The sequence below is a fragment of the Clinocottus analis genome, unplaced genomic scaffold, assembly GCF_023055335.1.
Source record: "Clinocottus analis isolate CAN_PGR_092001 unplaced genomic scaffold, fCliAna1.0.p SCAF_23, whole genome shotgun sequence".
In the NCBI taxonomy this organism is placed as follows: Eukaryota; Metazoa; Chordata; class Actinopteri; order Perciformes; family Cottidae; genus Clinocottus; species Clinocottus analis.
In genome coordinates, this window is record NW_027175965.1 from 6,656,394 (window position 1) to 6,676,675 (window position 20,282).

General features: G+C 42.2%; 2 protein-coding genes across 3 annotated transcripts in view; both read left to right on the forward strand.

The window, feature by feature from the left end:
* The window catches only part of cachd1 (cache domain containing 1), a 69,688-nt gene extending 65,533 nt beyond the window's left edge, over nt 1-4,155 (forward strand). For both annotated transcript variants that reach the window (XM_068589958.1, XM_068589959.1), the window contains exon 27: nt 751-4,155. In XM_068589958.1, coding sequence (XP_068446059.1) covers nt 751-1,001 — 251 coding nt within the window. In that variant the 3' untranslated portion in view covers nt 1,002-4,155. The remainder of the gene's footprint in view (nt 1-750) is intronic.
* Nucleotides 4,156-4,996: 841 nt separating this feature from the next.
* raver2 (ribonucleoprotein, PTB-binding 2) overlaps nt 4,997-20,282 on the forward strand; it is a 65,166-nt gene continuing 49,880 nt past the window's right edge. Inside the window, exons 1-2 of the mRNA XM_068589711.1 lie at nt 4,997-5,020; nt 10,928-11,215. Coding sequence (XP_068445812.1) covers nt 10,937-11,215 — 279 coding nt within the window. The 5' untranslated portion in view covers nt 4,997-5,020; nt 10,928-10,936. The remainder of the gene's footprint in view (nt 5,021-10,927; nt 11,216-20,282) is intronic.

Genomic DNA, 20,282 nt, shown 5'->3' on the forward strand with positions numbered 1-20,282 from the left:
AGTACTTTACGTTTGCTTTAACCCCTTAGCCAGTGCTTGAATAAGGCATTAGAAATGTGTTGTGTATTTTTACACTTTTACACACACACACATATATATATATATATATATATATATATATATATATATATATATATATATATATATACATATATATATATATATATATATATATATATATATATATATATATATATATATATATATATATATATATATATATATATATATATATATATATATCTCAAATAATAACATGTCCCAAGAACGGGTGGACTAAAGAACAAGTTCATAGTTAGACTATTTATAGTTTTAATGACCATTCCCTAATCTTTCACCCAATTTTGAGGATTGCCCCATGAAACCTGTTTTTCGTTTTATGAGAAGTTCTATCGGGGGAAAACAAAAGAGAAGTACTTCAATTGGCCTTGTATTGTTGTATTTTAATGTAAAATATACCCGACGTTAGTGTTGGCGTTAACGTTGGAGTTCTGAGGTTAAAACCACACATTAAAGTCACCGTGTGAGCCGGTCAGGGTGCAGCAGCTGACCCTTAACCTGCTTTTGCCTCATCTGTGTGCGCTTAGAGACTCTGGGTCACAACTGGGTCGTGCAACTCAAAATATTTTGTCTGGTTGAATAACTTTGAATTGTTTTCTTGTGTTTTACTTTTGGGGGAAAGTGACGTAAGAGTGATGAAGTCCGGTAACACCAACCTGCGCTGTGTTTTGTACGTTTCATCATCTCCAGGCTACAGCACCATGAGTCCGCAGGAGGACAGCGAGAATCCGCCCGGCAACAACGACCCGCTCTCGGCCGGAGTCGACGTCGGGAACCACGACGACGACCTCGACCTCGACACGCCTCCTCAGACGGCGGCGCTGCTCAGCCACAAGTTTCACCCCTACCGGCACACGCACACGCACCACCACCCGCTGCACATGCACACGCACCACCTGCAGGCCGCGGTCACCGTGCACAGCGTGGATGCAGAGTGCTGATCTCCGGCGCCGTGTTCGCCCTGCTGCCGGGGACGGGACTTGTTTTTATTACAAAACAATTTTTTTTTTAAACATTTGTGCTTGAATAGATGGCACGCGCAGTAGGTACTGTCAGGGTAACACCCCAGCTGGACTCGCTGTGTCACTGGGGGCCGCCGGGGTCGACGCCATCAATTGATGATTCATGGTCTCATTGTGCCAACATCTCCATTTTTTTTTTTTTTACACAACCCAGTCCAACATCTAGCGAGTGTACTCAAGTTTACACACACTCTAAATGACCTGACCTGGGCCAGTAAAAAAAAAATATCCAAGTGAGCTTTTTTCTCTTGGTTTTCCTGAAGGATTTTGGTGTAAGAGCGCATAAAAACGAACCCATTGATTGAGAAGAGGACTCAACTGGAAGCTAAAATCCCCTGAAATGCAGACGAGGGGTCTTCATTTCCAAGTGGAACGCCATAGAAAATACCCGAGGATTATCACATTAACACGGACATCTGGATGCTGATTGGACCCCTTTTGCCCCCGGGCCTCCAGCCCAGCATCCTCACGAGGCCTCTCTACGGTGAGGGGCCGGAGGGGAACGGAGCCTCCATATTTGTTAAAACGTCTCGTATGAAGAGTAAAAATATTGTATTTTTTACACAGACCAGGATCTAATGTGGGATTCTATTCCAGCTTTATTCTCAGTTCAGCAGATAGAAACTCCCCAGTTTGTTTCTCTGAGGGATATTTGGACATTTTCACGAGTGTCTGTGAAATTGTTTTTAATGATTCACATAAATACAGGAAGAAACACTTAAGAGGAAAAGATTATTTTTCTACTATTTATTAAAGAGGAAGATTTTCCATAATAGATTAGTAAGCAGCTGCAGCGAACAAAAACAAGAAACTAGTCGGGACAAGTGAAACGTAACAACCCAATCTGTAAACAATGCATCACATTTAAAGCTCATTACTTTTATTTCCCTAAATATCTGTAACTGGTTTTGTTTATTTTAAATCCGAAAATATGACATATTCTAAACTTATTTTTCCACCATATTGAGGGACTGCATAATTATCAGAAGCCCATTTGGATGTTATTTCCATTTCTCTTTTCAGAGGTTTATTCTGACATCTATCTCTCCTCCAGGATAACCATGTACCACCTAGTCTGTTTCAAAAAGTGTCTTCAAGCTGGAAATATTTTGCCGGTGATTATCGGTAAAAAAATAAATAAAAACATGAGCCTTAAAGCACAGCCTGTCCATCAGAAAAGTTAGGAGAAATTGGTCTCGGATGTATTTTTTCCTTTCTGTATTTCCCGTTCTGAATCGCTGAGGTCTTTGTGTAATTGTAAAGTAAGACTCTCTGCGCTGGACATCCTCATTCTGGACATGTCCTGTGTGTCAGGGAGGCAGAACTCACTTTGCTCCCTGGCCTTTGTAAGCCTCCTGGGGGGCTGGACGAGGGAAACTAACACCAGCACAACATTCCTGGCTTTAATCGCTGCTGGAGAGTTGGTGTGTGAGGGATAATTGGGGATCCTCACAACGGTCCCTGAGAGATTCACAGAGACTCCAGTGCTGTCCCTTCCGACTGCCACCGAGTAGAAAAACCAGTATAGGAAGCTCCCGGTTTACCAGAACTTTCTCCCCCTGAGGCCAAGCTGATGCTGCATGTATGTTACGGTTGTGTGCTGGATTTGGTGCAAAGCATGGGGAATTTCCGGTAATGCCCAAGATGGAGTCTCCTTCTCCTCAATAGAGTGAAAGAGGAAGAAATGCTGCTGCTGCTGTTCAGAGGTTACACCCATCTGTCAGCTCCTCTGTGGTTAACCACTCAAAACGTATTTTCTATGTATGTGTGTGTGTGTGTGTGTGCGCGTGTGTGATAGAGAGAATGGTTATCCATCTGGAATATTTTCATTGAATGCATTGTATTTTTTTCCAAATAGCATTAGAGAATTATAGTTGAAATTATTATTGATAAATCCACTTATTTTTATTCTGATGAAGAGTCACTTGACCTGATCTGTGCTCCGTTTTGATTGTTCAGCTGGTCAAAACAATGGCAGTGTGACATCCATTCATTTCTTTTTGTTTTTCAGAGATTAATTATGAAATGTAAATACAGAATCACAAATGGCTATTACTGTCCTGTACACTCCATTTTTTTATGTTGGTAATACATGATTTATGCTTCAAATGACGCTCAGATATTTCGGTTTGATATTTTCAATTGTCAGTTCATGGTGTCTCACTATATATTTGATGCCTTGGATGTTTTTTTAGATTTATTTTTCTTTAGGTCCATATTGGATGGAAGTCAGTTCTTGGAAAAAAAAATGTATACACACACTTTTTATGTTTGAGATACTTCTAGTTTTTTTAAAAAGTTTGTATCATGTGTCTTCAAAATGTCAACGAAAGCTCATCTCTCATTGAACTTATTTAGATATAAATTAACAAACGGTACTACATCTTTCCCGGAGTAATGACCAAATAACCCGCGTGGTGACTTAACTGTCAGCTACATTCATTCATGTCATATGAGTGTGTTTGTCACTAGTTGAACATTTGAACACTCACTGAATGTGATCTCATTAAACTTTAAAAAAAAAGTAATAAATAATTTGACACCTTTTTAGAGCGGAGATTATAACACAGTGGTCTTATCTTGCATTCGTGTTAAAGTAGAGCTGTTCTGGATCTCTGGTGTGTAGTGGGTTGAATATTAGACTCAAGACTTAACTTATAGAAAGGTAGAACATCACGTTTATGTCATGCGACCGTTTACTGTTGGAGGTTTGACTGTATAAACATGTATTTTTACCAGCAGTCGACTTCACATCGTACATCATTTCGGTTCAGTTGGACATCGACGCAGCCTCGTAGCATTTCTGGGCATATATTTGGATAAGTGTGTCGATTTTGGAGCAAATTCCTTTTTTAGTAAATTGAGTTTGTTTTTCAGAAACTTTTTTTTTTTTAGTACTTACCAGTACTTACCAGCTGTTGTAAACATGTGTGTCTGTGTGTGTGCGTAGGACACTCGCAGTAATTAATGTACTGAAGGAACATGTACATTAACCCCCCTCATGTATCATATAAAGTTATCAAATTGAGATTTATTGCAATGTGAATGTGATAAAGTCCATTTTACACTTAAATGACCTGCCTTTGTTTTCTTTTTTTTAAGAACGAGCTCCTGTCGTTAACCTTAAATACCATTAGGAACTTCTTTTATGATGTAACATTGATCATTTTATGGATCAGCTTCAGTTTAGCTAAAATCACAACCAAACAGATACTAGTACTTCTTTATTGTCATCATAATGTTGCACGATTGTGTTAATATTGTATGTATTGAACCATAGAGGCAGAAACATTTATCTGATATTACATTCATTTTATTTTGTGTATGAAAGGGAGAAACACTTTCATGATTAATTAGAGTTGATGATTTAGAGTTTACAATTAGCCGAAAGTGATTATTTTTTACCAGGGACGACCACAGGAACCCCCACGCAGACAAAGAGAGAATATACAAACTCCAGACAGAAAGAGGACAGAATCTGTGTTTAGGGCCAAATCCAGGCAAAAATGTGTTCATTTAAAAAAACAATTTTAACCTGAATGTTCAAGTTTTGGTCTTGAATTTTAAAGAATTCAACAGGACGAATTACAGAAAGAAAATACAAATATGTGTATCACCCTAAATTTTTTTTTTTTTTTAGTTAAATATAATTTAGATTGGAAGTATTGGATTTTTTTTTTAATAATATATATATATATATATATATATATATATAAATATATATATATATATTTCCAATCTTATTTTTTTAGGTTGAAATAAATCTTTCACTTTCAACAATTTTTCTCTCTTTCAGATCGTATTTTTTTTTAGTTTCAGACTTTTGGCCTGGATCTGACGTGAGTGGTGTGGTATGAACTACAGGGGCGTGGTCTCATGAGTGACAGCGGAACAGAGAAGGCTGAGCACCTACTTCAACCACGTTGCCTTCAGGAAGCGTAGGTACCGTGACAATACATCTGAACCTAAGTTTCTGCGTCATTCAACAATGCTTTTTAAGGTGAACAATTTGACAATTCACAGACCAGAGGAAGTATGTTTCAGTAAAGTTTAGAGTAATAATAAAATCAACTTCATGAGTATTTAACTTGTACACTGGGTGAAAACACACAGTGCTACATGGCTAGTTGAGTCCTTACCTTGTTGTTCACTGAAGGTTGAGTTATGTTATGTTAGCTCAGGCTAGGTTAGCTTGAGCTGGATTAGCCTGCTAGCGAGTTGTTGAAATGATTTTCTTGAGAAAGTTAAGCTGTTCACTCGGTGGAGTCTTCAAGCGCAATAAGAGAAAAAGAGGGACACTTATTTTTTCTCTTAGTAAAACGTGCGTTCTATAGAAGCTCTTAGAAGATTCCATCTCTTGCTTAAATTCTAAAGTTAAATAATGACGTCACATTATAGCCCGCGCAGCCACGCCCCCAGGGGGACGTCACTGACGGCGCCACTTAATTTGTATGAGATATGTTTATTATTATTACCTGTTATGAAATGGGTGATAAATGTGTGTAATATTGGTTCATGAATTGAGTGCATTTATGTTAATGTAACATATATTCATATAAATCACAACCACAACGCCTTGTAAAAGACCTTCATTGTCTCCAACAAAATAAATCATAAATCTGACAAATTGACTTACGTTACTGGAGAAACCATGATTTCGTACATATTTCCTCCTGTTGTCAAACTTATAAATGAAACTGCTATCGACAAAATGTTTTCAGGTTTAGCCAAGATATTTCTATTTTTATTTCATACTACACAGTTTGTAGCATATGGGAAAGACTTCATTATTTTCAAACGAAGCATCTGTGAATTTGCAAGGTCAGTATTCTATCATACTTTTATCTGATCTCATCTTTTTATTCATCACATTTTATTTAAAATAACTATATATGGTGTATCACTGCCTATTCAAGAGCGGGTTACAGAGTGCAAGTGTAAGTAAATAGTTTCTCCTTGAGATGGAAAGTGAAAATAAAGAGGAGCCCGCTGAGCTCTCTGTTTACTAAACATCAACATGGAAGTAGTTCAGCACTGTTGAGAGCTGAAGGAGCTCTTTCCCCATGTTTCTGTCAGTCTTCCTGTCACCGTGTCCCATGAACCTTCCCATCAGTTTCAGCATTCATTCATACCGTCCAGACAAAGCCCTGTTTCTCTACTTTTCGCTGTCACTCTATCCCCTCCACTCTCCCTCTTTCTCCCGAGCTGTCTGCTTCTCCCTGCCAAGGAATCGCTGTGAATTAGAGCAGTGAGCTCGGTGTCCAAGCTCCCTCAGGTCATTTCAGTCAGTCCTCGATCTGCCAAGTAGTACAGCAGACATGCACTAGCAGCATATTTTGTGCAGTCCAGAGTCCCAGTTTCCCAAAACCATCTCAGCCGTATGATCATCTCAAGTCTTGCATGCAAGTAATTTAAAGAGCTTTAAAATCTTTCTAACGTATCGTGTGGGTTTTTCTAAAAAAAAGGTAGATGAGCAACACAACTAGTCTCACAGCTAAACCTGCCAAATAATGTTTTCACAATGTTCCGCTCAAATGTGCACCGTTACAGTATTACTTCCTTGTTTACTAAATCTAGAAATCTAATCAGAGCCTCTATGGAGATCATGAAATAAAAAAAGGAAACAGTTTATTCAGATTAAAATAAGTGCAACTTTCTCAATACAGATTCACTGGCTGGACACATAAACTAGCTTCCCTGACACACTCGTGAAGAGGTTGCTTATGTCCACTGAAATGAGGACATGAATTGGTCAGGGACCTCTTGTGCATATTGTCCCTGTGGGTCCAGGTCAGCTGTTTTTAGTAGGTCACACCTCCCTTAATCTCTCTGATCTGAGAAGCTCGGCCCCCAGACTGCGTCTGTGGTCATTTCATGAGCGCAGAGCAGCGGCTCATTGATGCTGGGTAAAGGCTACAGGCCATTTGTATGTCTCCAGACAGGATTGCAGAGTGAGGTGTTCACAGTCGCACAATGTACAACCAAACGGGATGCAAACCCATGTCTATGCGCTCAACGTCAAACTCCCACGCGCAATGAACCCCTTTGCCATTGAGGGTTCACCCCCCCCCCCCCTCCCTCCCTCCCTCCACCTCCTCTCCCCACCCATCCTCACGCCTACTGAGCTGATCCCAGGTGCTTGCTTTGCCCGTTCAGCCACTCTGCCCACCCACACACTCTCACACTCTCAGTCCCAGCGAGCGGCGAACGGTTTCCCGCTTTCTTCTTCTCCTCTCTACACCCACCCACTCCAAAAGGCTGTGAATCACTGGCTGACACACTGAAACACCGGCAGGGCTCTTGGGTTTTTAGATGGAGAGGGACTAACATCTCTCTTTCCCTTGGTTTGTGAAGCATGGGCCCATTATTATGGGGTTTGACTTGCACATAGGTATAAATCTTTGAGGGGATAGTGTGTGTAACTGTGCGGGGAGACTGTAGGCTGACATGAGTTAATGGAGTGTGTGAAAGCGTGTGTGAGTGTGTGTGTATGTGTGTTAGAGTGTGTCGGTAAGTGTTATGTGGCATGAGTTTGTACCAGTGGGACTGAGAGAACAAATTAATTGTTCTCTCATGGAAACGTTGTTTAGCACTTAGTGCAGTAATTCATGCGTCTCCAAAAATCAGACAAAGTGACAGGCAAGTCCTCGCTGTCTTTTCAGAGAACCGCTGCTCAATGATTCATATCCCCCAATCTGTCAGCAGGCACCGACTATTGTATGTGCTCTGCAGTTAGATCAAAAGGTGACTTCACCAGAATGCCTTTCAAGTGCAAGAAACAATGTGTTTGTTTCAGCTGATTGCAACTGGACATAAAATGTGTCTCGCTCATGTACAGGATAATTGCAGGTCAGGAGCATTTCTCACCTTTTGCAAAAGGACATTACTTTGCAATTTGTAGCACATGTTGCTACATGCATATCCGAGGACTTAACATCATATACACAGTATCAATAGTATGATGAGGATGTTACAGAAAAACAGCTCAAGAAGTTGCTTCTATTAGCGGTGCACCTGGAAATCGTCTTACAATCATGACATAATACCCGGTATTATTGCCTTTAGCAGGTAACGTATGTCCTTCATATAGGTTTCATCATGGTTAAGGAGCATTACCTTCTGATATGTTTATTAGCACATAACATACCGAATAGAACCGAGCTGTCACATGCAGACGTGTTGAATCTCTCACAGGAATGTTCATTCTTTAAAATCATCCTTCGTTCCTTCTGTTTGAAAATGTCATGCAATGCCCTTTTCTTCAGACTCCCCACTCTTGAGTGGACTGAGCGTAAGCTTGATTGAAGCGTTCATACAAACGGTCCATGTACAGTCGGTGTGTGTCAGTTCCACCGGTTCAGCCACTTGGCAATATGAGATAATTTTCACCCACTGACAACTGTGATTGTCTGGACTCCGATCTGCCAAGAAACGCTTCACACAGATGGCGAGAGAGAGAGAGAGAGAGAGAACATGGAGGTTGATTTCACCATCTCTTACTAGGCCTCGGCATAATTGTGCTCTAAATATTTCCTTTGGTGGGTTGATGTGTGCAATTGCCGACATGTTCTGTGGGCCTACATGAGCGTGAATGCATCTCATGTGTGCGAGTGTACAGTGTGTGTGCGTCAGTCAGCGACTCATGCAGCCTGCGGAAGCTACATAGGCATTGTGAGGACTCGGCAGGGAGCTCTGTTCCCTTTGTGTTTGCCAGGAGCAGCTTTCCACCCACGGTGGGCAGGCAAGCAGCTCGGCTGGCTGCTAGCTTGGCATTCACTGGATGACTTGGGTAGAAAGGAGGAAAGGCACGCAGCCATTCATGGTTACATTATGCACATGCGTAACAGGAACGTGGTGGTGGTTTGGAGATTTTCTCCAATGAAGGCCTCGCGCTCTCTTTCTGTCTTTGACCAAGAGAATAAATTGGCAATTTTTTTTCTGGGGCCCATTTGGGGCTGTGGATATCCATTGTTTCAGACGACGTGTTCATATATTGGTTCAATCAAAAAGAGTGTGATTTTGTAGTTTTGCTCGCATTCAATTAGTGTATGATAACACAAGAGACAGAATTTCAGGGTCATAGTGAACACAAATATGAACTTTTCTCAAATATAGAGAGAAATTCTTTTCCTGTTTGTAAAGGAAAGACAGATAAACAAGCTTTCATATCTGCATTACTACCAAATCCAATGGATGGAGAATGGACCTGAAAGTGAATGAATGAAAAGTACTTTATTAATCTCCAAGGAGAATTTTTGTATTTATTTATTTTTTTTAATTGAAATTTTTTTTAAATTGAAACTGAAATTTTTCAAAGTGTCAACTTTTGAGTTTACTTGTTTTATTATGAGCAGAAGGGAATAAGATTTTGATCAATATTTACATCTATTTTGTTGTCCTGTAGTTTTTACAAACAGGTGATATTTTATGCTCACTTGGACTCTATCACTGAGATAAAGATGAACTAGTTCAGGGACAAACATACCATTCAATAGAAAAAGAACATGAATAAAATGAAAAAAAAGTAAAAATATTTCAAGTACATCTTAATAATCGAATAATAAATATTGTATGGTGGCCTGAAATGGAAGGCAACCAACACATTCACGATAATTAAGTCAAACTATGATTGCAATGTACAGAGAAAAACACCATCGGACTAGATCCAGGAACCATTAGAGGCAGATTAAAAAACACACACACACACACACACACACACACACACACACAAATAGCTAGCTTAGTGTTAACGTAGCCCACTACAGATCATATTATTACACTATTCCCTTGGATTTGCCTCAAGTAAACCTACATCTAAGCAGGTAACCATAGTTAACAACAACAGATAGCCACATTCAGTAACTACCTGTACTTAAATTCCCTCTGTGCATCTTTACTTTGAGCTAAACTCTTGGCATGATCCTGCTGTCTTGAAGAGAGATGCTACTTGGCAGAGTGAGAAAGCCAGCGCAGCGGCCTCCCCCAGGTCCTAGTGCCCTGAGGCCAGGTATGATGACAGGCTATTGGATTGCAATTTGAAGGGGCAGAAAACATACAAACCAGAACTCACACACATATCTAGCATGTTAGAGCTGAAAATAACTTGTCCATGTGAAAAACAATAGTGTATTTTAATCACATCACCAAAATTAAAATACAATATATATTTTTTTAAAGCCAAATTATTTAGGGGGGCTGAAAAACATTTTTAGGGGGACTTCAGCCCCCCCTAAATCGAGCCTAACGACGCCCCTGTTAACAACATTGATGCCATACAGAAATCAAGCGCCTTGGCGCACTGGACTCCATGTGATGGTCCGCTGCTGCCACGGGCGGGTCTCCGTTGGCTCCTATACGTTCAGCAGACGGTTGGGGTCGCCAGGAGTCCGCGAGGTGCAGCCTGGACATGCTCAAACCACGTGAGCTGCAAACTGTAGTTACAACTGTTAGCGCAACTGACCTCCAAAAAAGAAATGAAGAACGTAGAATGGAAAACAATCTCGCTGGTTTGCAGCAGCTGCGCATTGTCCAGTAGAACACAATGACCAGCAATGAAACAAAACAAAGATGAGTGCACAAGTTTGGAGATGATTATACAGCCGGGCAAAAAAATACCCAAGTAGCATACGTTTAGAACTATGTTATTACAATACAAATACATACAGTCAGGAATAAAGGGTGAGGGTTAGCAATGTATTTTGCATTTTATACGGGATGTTTTACCTTTCTCTCTGTCACTAACAGACACGCCTCCCACCTGCTCTCTCTCTCTCTCTCTCTCTCTCTCTCTCTCTCTCCCTCTCCGTGGGTCTCTCTGCCTCTCTCTCCTCACACTTTTCACTCAGCCACTCAAGATGGCGGCAGCCCCATCCATCCAGCCGCCGATCGTTCACTCTTCTCTAGCCGGGGACAGCGCACCTTCCCCGGAGATGGACAGCCCGGAGAGCCAGCAGCCGGGGGATGAGGAGGCGGCGGCCGCGGCGGCGCAGCCCTCCGACTCGGAGATTACGCTGCGCGACCTGCCGGACCTGGAGCCGGAGGAGATCGAGAGGAGGCTTGCCAAAACTCGCCAGGAGCTGAGCAACAGGAGGAAAATCCTAATTAAGAACCTGCCGCCGGACACCACGAACCAGGTACATGTTAGTTTGAAGGAACTGATGCAGAGTCGCGCGCCTCACTTCGTTTCCAGATTTTACGCACATCGGGACTCTCTGTGCGTCGTTGTTGGTTTAGTTCGCACTTTGGAAATGTAGGCTACGTTTTTTTTTAAAATTTTTATGGCGATGACGACCCGGTTTCTGATGCTCTATATTGATCTCTTAATTTACTCAGTATATCTGCTGATATGTTTAATAAACGACATGAAAATATCTTAAGGAACTTTAGCATTGAAGTTTAATTCGGTGATTCCGGATGGACATGATCCGGTGTGTCATTAAATAAACACCATGTAACTTTACTGTGCTACTCTCATCATGAGGAGGGTGAAGGGATCCCCTCATCATCTGACTCATTTAACTTAAATTATAGGCCTAATTGTCGTCTAATTGTAACTTGCCACATGTCCAACAGTTCTCAAACTGTATCATTAAAAAACAAATAGTGATATAAACAAACCTTTAATCATTTTACTGATGTTATCTAAATGGACTATTCCGTACAAAAGCTGAATGGGGCTTGTAACTAGAGGAGAAACAGTGGATGAAGTCCCTCGTCTCTGCCATTCACGTTCACCTCTCAATATAACCGATCCATGCACTTGTTCAACAGTAAAACGCTTCAAACACCAGTTCAGCAGTACAGTTTATCCACATTTCCATCTGCCACTATACATTGTTGGATATTTTCACTGCACAGAGCCGTGCAATGATGTGCGTGTGCTTTTCCCACTGTCAGTGACTGCAACATCTGCTGTGATTCTGCTTTCTCTTTATCCGCCTCCCAGCATACATTTCACTACAACATGCAAAAATAACATTTGAATCAACTCCTTTACTAAATTCAACGTGTTTCAGACAATAAAATAATGCACACTTAAAGTTCTCTCGTGCCACTTGCGTAACATAAATATTGTTTTGAACAATGCTTGTTATTGAACAATAAGACTGTTGTGTTTTCTTAAAAAACAGAATGCATGTCTTCTGAGTCTCCATATTTACACAACTGGCTCAAATCGGATTCCTTTACGGCGTTTTTGTGTAGTTCACACGCGAAAGCTTTGCATGCACGTTTCCTCGTTCAGAATTTGAAGACCTTTTTGATGCCCCCTCCTCAAATCAACCACTTGCCTCAGCATGCACGCCTCCTTGAGCAGCGGATGGCGTTTTCCTTGAGAGTCGGAGTGCCGTACATTCTTAGAAAGAGGAAACCAGCCGAGGAGAACCAGCACTCTGCCGGGCGTTTGCGTGTTCGGCCGCCTTTCCACCAAGTCAGGCATTGTGTGACGATGATCTTGAGGCGGTGTGGGAGATTCCCTTAAACGGACAATTTCTGTGCCGCCATGCTGCTGGTATGCCGGGGGGCTTCGAGGGATTGTTAGTCAGCTTCGCCAAACACTTTCAATTTCAATAACTGACCGCGATGCACAGGCCCCATCAAAAGAGTTGCTTTGAAACCGGCGCTCACGGTTGAGTGGCGACATGTGAGATATGCTATGACGTCATTCATGCTGACCTTCTTCCCGTGAGACTGTCTTCTGGCCTGAATGTGGTTTACAGAAATGGCAGCTTGACATGAGGACAGGTGTTTTCACTGCAACGACTGATCTGGTGTAAATTCTACGTTGAGGTCGTTTATACCGCGTAGTGTGATTAATTGGCATGTCAATGTATATATTTTTTTAACTTCTGTTTTTGTCATGAGGACGTATACAAAGCCCAGGTTGGATTATTTTAGCTGGCATCAACCAATCCCCTTGTGCGGAACAGACGTATTCACAAATCACACACGAGTACAACAACAGGAAGTCCAAGAAGGCTGAGTTTATTACCCCCGTCAACCTCGAAAAGGAAACTCAATAAAATAGCTTTTAGTAGCTTCAGCTAAACAACAATTAACCTCGGACAGGCTGCCAGACGCTGCTGCAGGTCAGTGGCTTCCCCCGAAGTGTTTCCTCAAACTCTTTTTGAAAAAGTGTTGCCACTGTCGCAAATTGGCATCGCTGTGATATGATTAGACTCGTAATAGTCACAGGTGAGTAATGCCTTTTCGTGTCTTTTTTGTTGTTGTTTTTGTGTGTGTGTGTGTGTGTGTGTGTGTGTGTGTGTGTGTGTGTGTGTATAAAAGGGAGGGAGTGTAAAAGAGTCCAACAGCGTGATGCCAGTGGGAAACAGAAGGGAGAGAGGAAAAGGCACTTGGATGAGGTGAAGCAGCAGAAGTAGAGTCTCTCTCTCTCTTTCCCTCTCTCTCTCTCTCCCTCTCGCTCTCTCTCTCTTCCTCTCCCCCTCTCCCTCCACACATTATTTATGAGTTAGAACGAGTGTGATCTGTTTAGCGAGCTTGAGCAGAGCAGTTGGAGCCTGCTGAACATGACACATGAATTTATTCATTCAAAAGGAGCAGTTCAGACTCTGACACCATGCTATTGACCATGGACCATGTCAAGACGTAATTGTAAAAATAAATGATATTGTGTTGTTGTTTTTTTAGTTTTTATATCCATGCCACAGTTTCTTGGATGTACAAAACAATTAGAAAACGTCCCCATGGGGCTCCGGGAAGTTTCTTTGTCCTGTACAGGAATCTACACTGTCTTCCATAAAGGTCATAGATTTATGGCAAAGGAAAGCCCTCGTCACTGTCTCTTGCGTAACCTGTTTGATGGACCCGCCCAGCTGACACCATCTCCCATTCCCATCCTGCCCACTGCCCCATTAACGAACACTGCATTGTAGATTGGATGTGTGTGTGTGTGAGAAGTCGATGACGCCCTGTGTAAAATATATGACCCCACTGACAGCCCTCATCTCAGAGAGAAGTGGGGAGGGTGTGATGGGGGGGGGGACCACATAGAGGAGAGTGCAATAAGAAGGGTGAGACAGGAAGAGGAGAGGAAAGGGAAAAGGAGAGGAAAGAAGGTAAAGGAAAGGGAATAGCTTCCTACGAGAGAAGCAGGGAGAGACATTTGGTTGAAAGAATGGCCGGGATGTGTACATGTTATCCCCCTTAAAGCTGAGTTTATTTAGTTTATAGTCTCCGGAGTGAAGCTGGCATGTGAGAATGACGTAAATTCGGCCTGCGCGTAGTGCGGGAAGCGTTGGGAAGGGCTCGCGGCGCTTGATCGTGCACTTCTAAATCTTCGTAGCTTAGCGATCAGAGCTGTTCCAGACGTATCAGCAACATGTCCTGATAAAAGCGCTCTTTACACGTCGGGGGATTAAACAAAGAAGGCCAATTAGTTGTTGGGTTGCTTTAGAAACAGGAAGTCTTCAAAATCAGCCAAAGCAAATTGTTTGCAAGCTATTCAACCTGCTTTTCTGCATCATGAATGTAATACTCAACTTCTTTCTTTCCAGGGCTTCACTAGATGAGAAGAAAAGCAGTGCGTGAGCACTTAATTCCTCCTCGGCGTCGTCGAGGTCATGGCGCTGTGTTAGTTACACTCGTCTTCTTGCTTCCTCTCAAAGCATTTTCTTTGTCCGCCCTCCTCTCGCGCGTCGTAGAATAAGGCATCGAACAGTGCGTCGAGCACACGCGCCTTTGTGCGTGTTCGGCGCTCGCGCGCCATCTGCGGAGGCTGGCGCTACGGCGACAGACAAAGCTCAAATAGGAGCCGCCGCTGACTCTTATCCTGTTGCATTTGATCAGATGAGTAGCATTTAGCGGAATACAAGTCGACTATTGAACCCAAATCCTTTTTGAATCGCGTGCGGAATATGATTCCTTTTAAGGTTTCAACATTACTAAAGTTATAAAGAACCCCAAAAATTGAAGATGTTCAGCCGAGATCAGCTTTCGTTGGCCGAGAAGGTAGAAACATGGCAGTGGGTGTCGGTTTTATTGATCGGGGCTGGAGCTAACGTCACGGAGGTTTTTGAATGAAGTTAGGAACGTCTGTCGCCAGATTGTAGAAGGTTATTGAATGAAGTGATCCATCAGATTAAATTCTTAGTTTTATTCAGTCAACTTTTATTCATGCAATGCAACTCCTCAGTTCACGCTTCCCTTTGTGTTGTGGAGCAAACTGTTTTTGGACCACATTTAAAAATGCCAACAAAGATAGATTGTAGTGGAATATTTTGGGAGATCAAAACATGTTGTGAATTTTGAGAAATGATTACATCTAATTATTTTCAAAACAGTGTAATTTTTGGACTTTACAACTCTTCCTTGGAGTTATTGGAACAGTCTGGATCCCACGGGTTCCCCACTGGAATCAAATAGTTTATTACTATTCAGCACTGAGTCCGGCACCGACAGGCACGGCTTCCAGGTTGGAAGTCGTTCTGCTGGAAGTTGAACTCGGGTATCGAGTCAGAACGTTGCCCCTTCTCCACTTGGAATTTCAAGAAGAAAAAGAATGATGTTTAATCAAATCCAAGCACGTAGTGTAAAAAACATATTTGCAGGTGCACTGGAGGGTAAAATAAATATGGGTTGTGTGTTTGTTGTGTTAGTTTCCAAGGACTTCTGATAAGTCCTTAAATTATTCACAGTATCTCAAAAACACACAAGTGCTGCAGCGTGTGCGTGTGCACATTTATATGCACTTTGAACACCGGGGTGTGTGTGTGCGTGTGCGTGTGTGTGTGTGTAGTAGTGTTCGCATATGTCCAGGTAAACACAGATACATGTAAATGTCACAAAGCAGCGTGTGCCTGAGCTGTTCACTTTCCACCCACTTCCTCCTTTTGCTTGGCATGCTGTGTGTGTGTGTGTGTGTGTGTGTGTGTGTGTGTGTGTGCGCGTGTGTGTGCGTGCGTGTGTGTGTGTGTCAGCAGCAGCAGATGTTCATGAATCTGCCCCTCCTGACGGTGGGCAGCCTTTATTATAATCCTGTGTGCACATACGTTGTGATTTAGCTGTTTGCTGTAATTTTACCTCAAATTTCCCAGATGTTTGTATCGCAATTCTCCTGCAGGCATATAAGAGACACTTTTAGATTAGATTATATGTTCCTTTATAGGACTACAGCAGCAAACAGGGTGTTGTTCTGACCGAGTCGTCATCAACAGGTTCATTTACTTTTCCATAAATCATAGTACTTGAAATACTCTGTGACCTCCAATGACAAGCTTTTGGAAATCTTCGGCAAAGGTGCTGATATGGATAAGCTCAAGATCCAGGTATTGATAAAGGCCTGTTTTTCATATCTTTCACGGTGCGGTAATCGTTAAAGCAGAGATGCATTATGCAAACTGAAACAAGAAAATAGATGGGTGTGTTTCAACTGAGATTGTTTTGTTACTTCTGATGATGGACGGTCACTTGGCCTTCTGAAAGAGAGTCATTGTGACTGCTTGTATTGGACAGGAAGGTTATTGTTATGTGTTAGTGTGAGATGGAGAAGGTAGAGAGCTGTTCGGCCATCAGGATCCTGCCGCTTCCCTGCTTACTAGTTCTCAGGATCCTTGACGTTCACACAGCAGCAGCAACACAGACGACTGGAGTTTGAGACGCAAATCAAGTCAGATGAAGGAAAAACCTCATGCACAGCAGAGTTTGGACAAGAAAACACATCAGCATGAAATCCAGTCGGTGGATTCATTACTAAAGATCTGAAGATGGATGCCGCTGTAATGAGAGAGGTCAAACAAGAAGTTCCACTTTTGTTCCCCGTGAACATGAACGCAGACGGCAACGACAGCAAGTAACGACAAGAGTGTAACAAGTGCTTATTGCTCAGTCTGATGGATTTCAATTTCTCTGTGAGGTGACGGTGTGGCAGAGTCAGAGTTATCAGCATGAACCCATCCATCCTCGCCCGTGTCAAGGGTTTATTTTCATAAATCAATCTGAGAGTTTTAGTCTACCCACGGGGAACAATATGAACTGTCATTCTGTCCGAGGTGAAAACAGAGACACAAATGTCACGATTTTAGGCCTTTATGGAATATAAAAAGATAACTTTGACTCACTAATACCTTTATCAATAAAGTCCACTTGTCGGAAATGCAAAATGCCTCTTTTGGGTTGGAAGACAGCTTCAGTTGGTATCGGTCTACAGAAAGTACGTTTCCAGTTTGTGAGATGCCGATGACATTAAAGTTTGATATCTGCTGTCAAATGAAAAGGAACTGTACTTCATACAAGGTTGCAGTTATTGAAGTGTTGTGTTAATCTCGCAGCATTTTGATGTTAGTCAATGAACAAGATGTTGGTTATGTGAAAAGACAAACTAATCACACGTCACTGTAATGAGATTGTATGTGTAAGACCATTAAAATGAATTGGATATGTTGAATCATGAGCTGGTTTCAGTACTCACTTTAGTAACAGCGTGTTACCTCACGTCATATATCTCTTCAATGTGTTTTGGGCAGAGCACTATTGTTTCACTACCTTTCAGATATTCTAAAGAAAGCTATTAAAAAGATCATGTTTACATTATGCATTGAATCTGTGTTGATGCAATACCGTTTTAAAGCAATACTTACTTCCCTGGATAGTGAAAGTCCAGTGATGTGAAGCTTCCTTAGATTGTTTTAAGTCAGGAATGAAACAAAAGTGTGTCATTTCAATTGCAAAAGACATTAATTCACCTTTTCCATGCCGATAAATTACAACAAGAAGCCATTTAGCTTTTATGTCTCCACACACACACACACACACACACACACACACACACACACACCTGCAGTCACACAGTTGCAGTTAAGTGTACTTTTCTGACATTAATGCAAAGCTAAAGTGCCGTAACATGCTGGAAATGAAATAACGTTTGCAGGAGTGTGCAACACCTTGATGCGTCATTTTAGGTTAATTTTTTTGATCAGATTTAACGCATCTCAACACTCACACAAAAGTCTATAGCGAAGAAAAATAAAGCTCAAATATTTCCCGTCATCTGGAGGTTGACACCTTCTGCTCGGTCGGTTGGTCAATATCATGATGCAACATGCAGACTTTCTTTTCTCCCTCCAACCAGTCAATCTGTTGAAGAGGAGACAGAGTATTCTTGGTTGACGACAGCCCTATCGCTGTCGCACTTGCATACATTTGAATTTTGTAATATGTGGCACAGCCCACATGTTGGTTACTGCAAGCAAACGCATATAAAGAATCTTCTTAAATTTGAGTTTTGACCTGATGTCTGCAGGACTCGGTTGAGATGTGAGGAGTGACAGCCTTCTCGGGGGAGAAAATAACCCCCCAATGTGAGGCCCGTGGCTCCAGGGACGGAGCCAAGCAGAGACGGGTGGGTGTGGATGGGGGGAGGGAGGGAGGGAGGCGGGCTCACACATGGTGACAGCAGAATTAGTCCTGTCTCAGGGCAAGCCACCTGCTTCCCCCGGCCCACCGGCTCCGTCCCTTCTGATGTCAAACTAACCAGCTTCTCTATGGCAAAAGCAAAAAATGTACGGACAAACTCGAGCAACCGAATGTAGAAGGTACATAGACCACTCCTCACACGGGTGAGCAGGGTCGTCCTTCAATGAGATGCGAGTTTGAAGAAAGGAAGAAAAAAGCAAACACAGGAGAACGCAAGAAAATACAATTAAAAATGGAGAAAAGCATTTGAGAGGAGGGACAAGGACAGGAGGAGGTCAAGGAAAGAGAAGGAGAGCCTTGGGAGGGGAAGATGAAGATATATAATGCAACAGGAGAGGAGAGGAATATAACAAAATGATATATATATAAAGTGAGCTTGTTCATTTGGTATCAATATGTAAGTGTGCTTTCTAAGAAGCTCTCCTGGCAGGCATTTGATAGGTCAGCAGTTTGTGCAGTGCATGCTTTGAGCCACCTGTGACACACACACACACACACACACACACAAAAACTCTCACTCAAAGCTTGCCTCAGACCAAATATGGTCTATTTTCCGATGAATAGGCAGCACATTCCTACACTATGTGTTTACTTCACGGACTACAGCAGCTTCCACTGCTTATAAAAGTACAGTACTACTTAAAATACTACTAAAATGTCAACTTCTCTACGAATGTGAACCATAACAATGGAACTATTGTCATGGTGTGTGTGGCCTTCTGCTTGCTGGCAGACCCGAGCTTCATCCTCTTGTTCTCGCTCTGTAGCACATATCACTCTATCAGTAGGTCAAGGACACAGTTACTGCCGGTAAGGAGGCCATGCAGTGTGTGTTTGTCCGCTAATCCCTCTACCCTCTCCGTCTCTCTCTCTCTCTCAAACACGCACACACACACACAAGGAGCATGTGTGTTTGTGTAATGGATGAACATTTTTCCTCCCCCTCTCTCTCTCCTCTTGGCCCGTTGGTTTTCTCACCTTGTACACTTTCCATTGCACCGAATACGAGTCGCTCCAGAGCGACTTACAAAGGCAGCAGAGGAATTAGAAATATCTAAATTGGCAAACGAGCTGTCAGACAGAAGAGTCAAAAGGCTATTTGCAGTCACTTTGCTCTTTATTTATAGGGAATTGACAGCAGAGCTGTGGCTGGAAGGACAGTTGCTACAAGCACAAGGATGAGCTCCACCAGTGCTTTGAAATGATAGCAATCTGCACTTCCACACTCAGGTTCATACTTGTATTTTGGGGTTTTCTACTTGAACGTGTGTACATGCTTTAATGTACAAAAAGAACATTGCGGCTTTCCAGGAGAATTGACTTATGTCACTGCTGAGAAATATAAGTGGTGTATCTTTGATAGTGCAACTCGGTATCCTTGTGAAGCTGCAGGTCTTGATGCTGCCGATCATCACGAGATCAAACGCACCCAATGTAATTGGTCTTATTGGCACTATTTTGACGCTGCAGGCACAATTCGTGCCCAATTTACATTAAACAGGACGGGGGAAAAAATGGTTGTGTGGCGTCTGCAATTTGCACGCTCGGATGTTTGAGCGGCTATGTCGTTCATTGTTCTCCCAACAGGAAGCTGGATTACACTGATATGACGTTTATTAGTTTGGCAGGAGCTTTTTGTCCGATGCGAAGTTCAAATGGAAGCCCTCAAGATGAAGTGCTGCAGCTGTCGGTTCCACCCGACACGAGCGCCACGAGGCTGCAGGTGATTAGAAGTGCACAGCAATTTAGAGCGATAACAAGAAGGGTTGA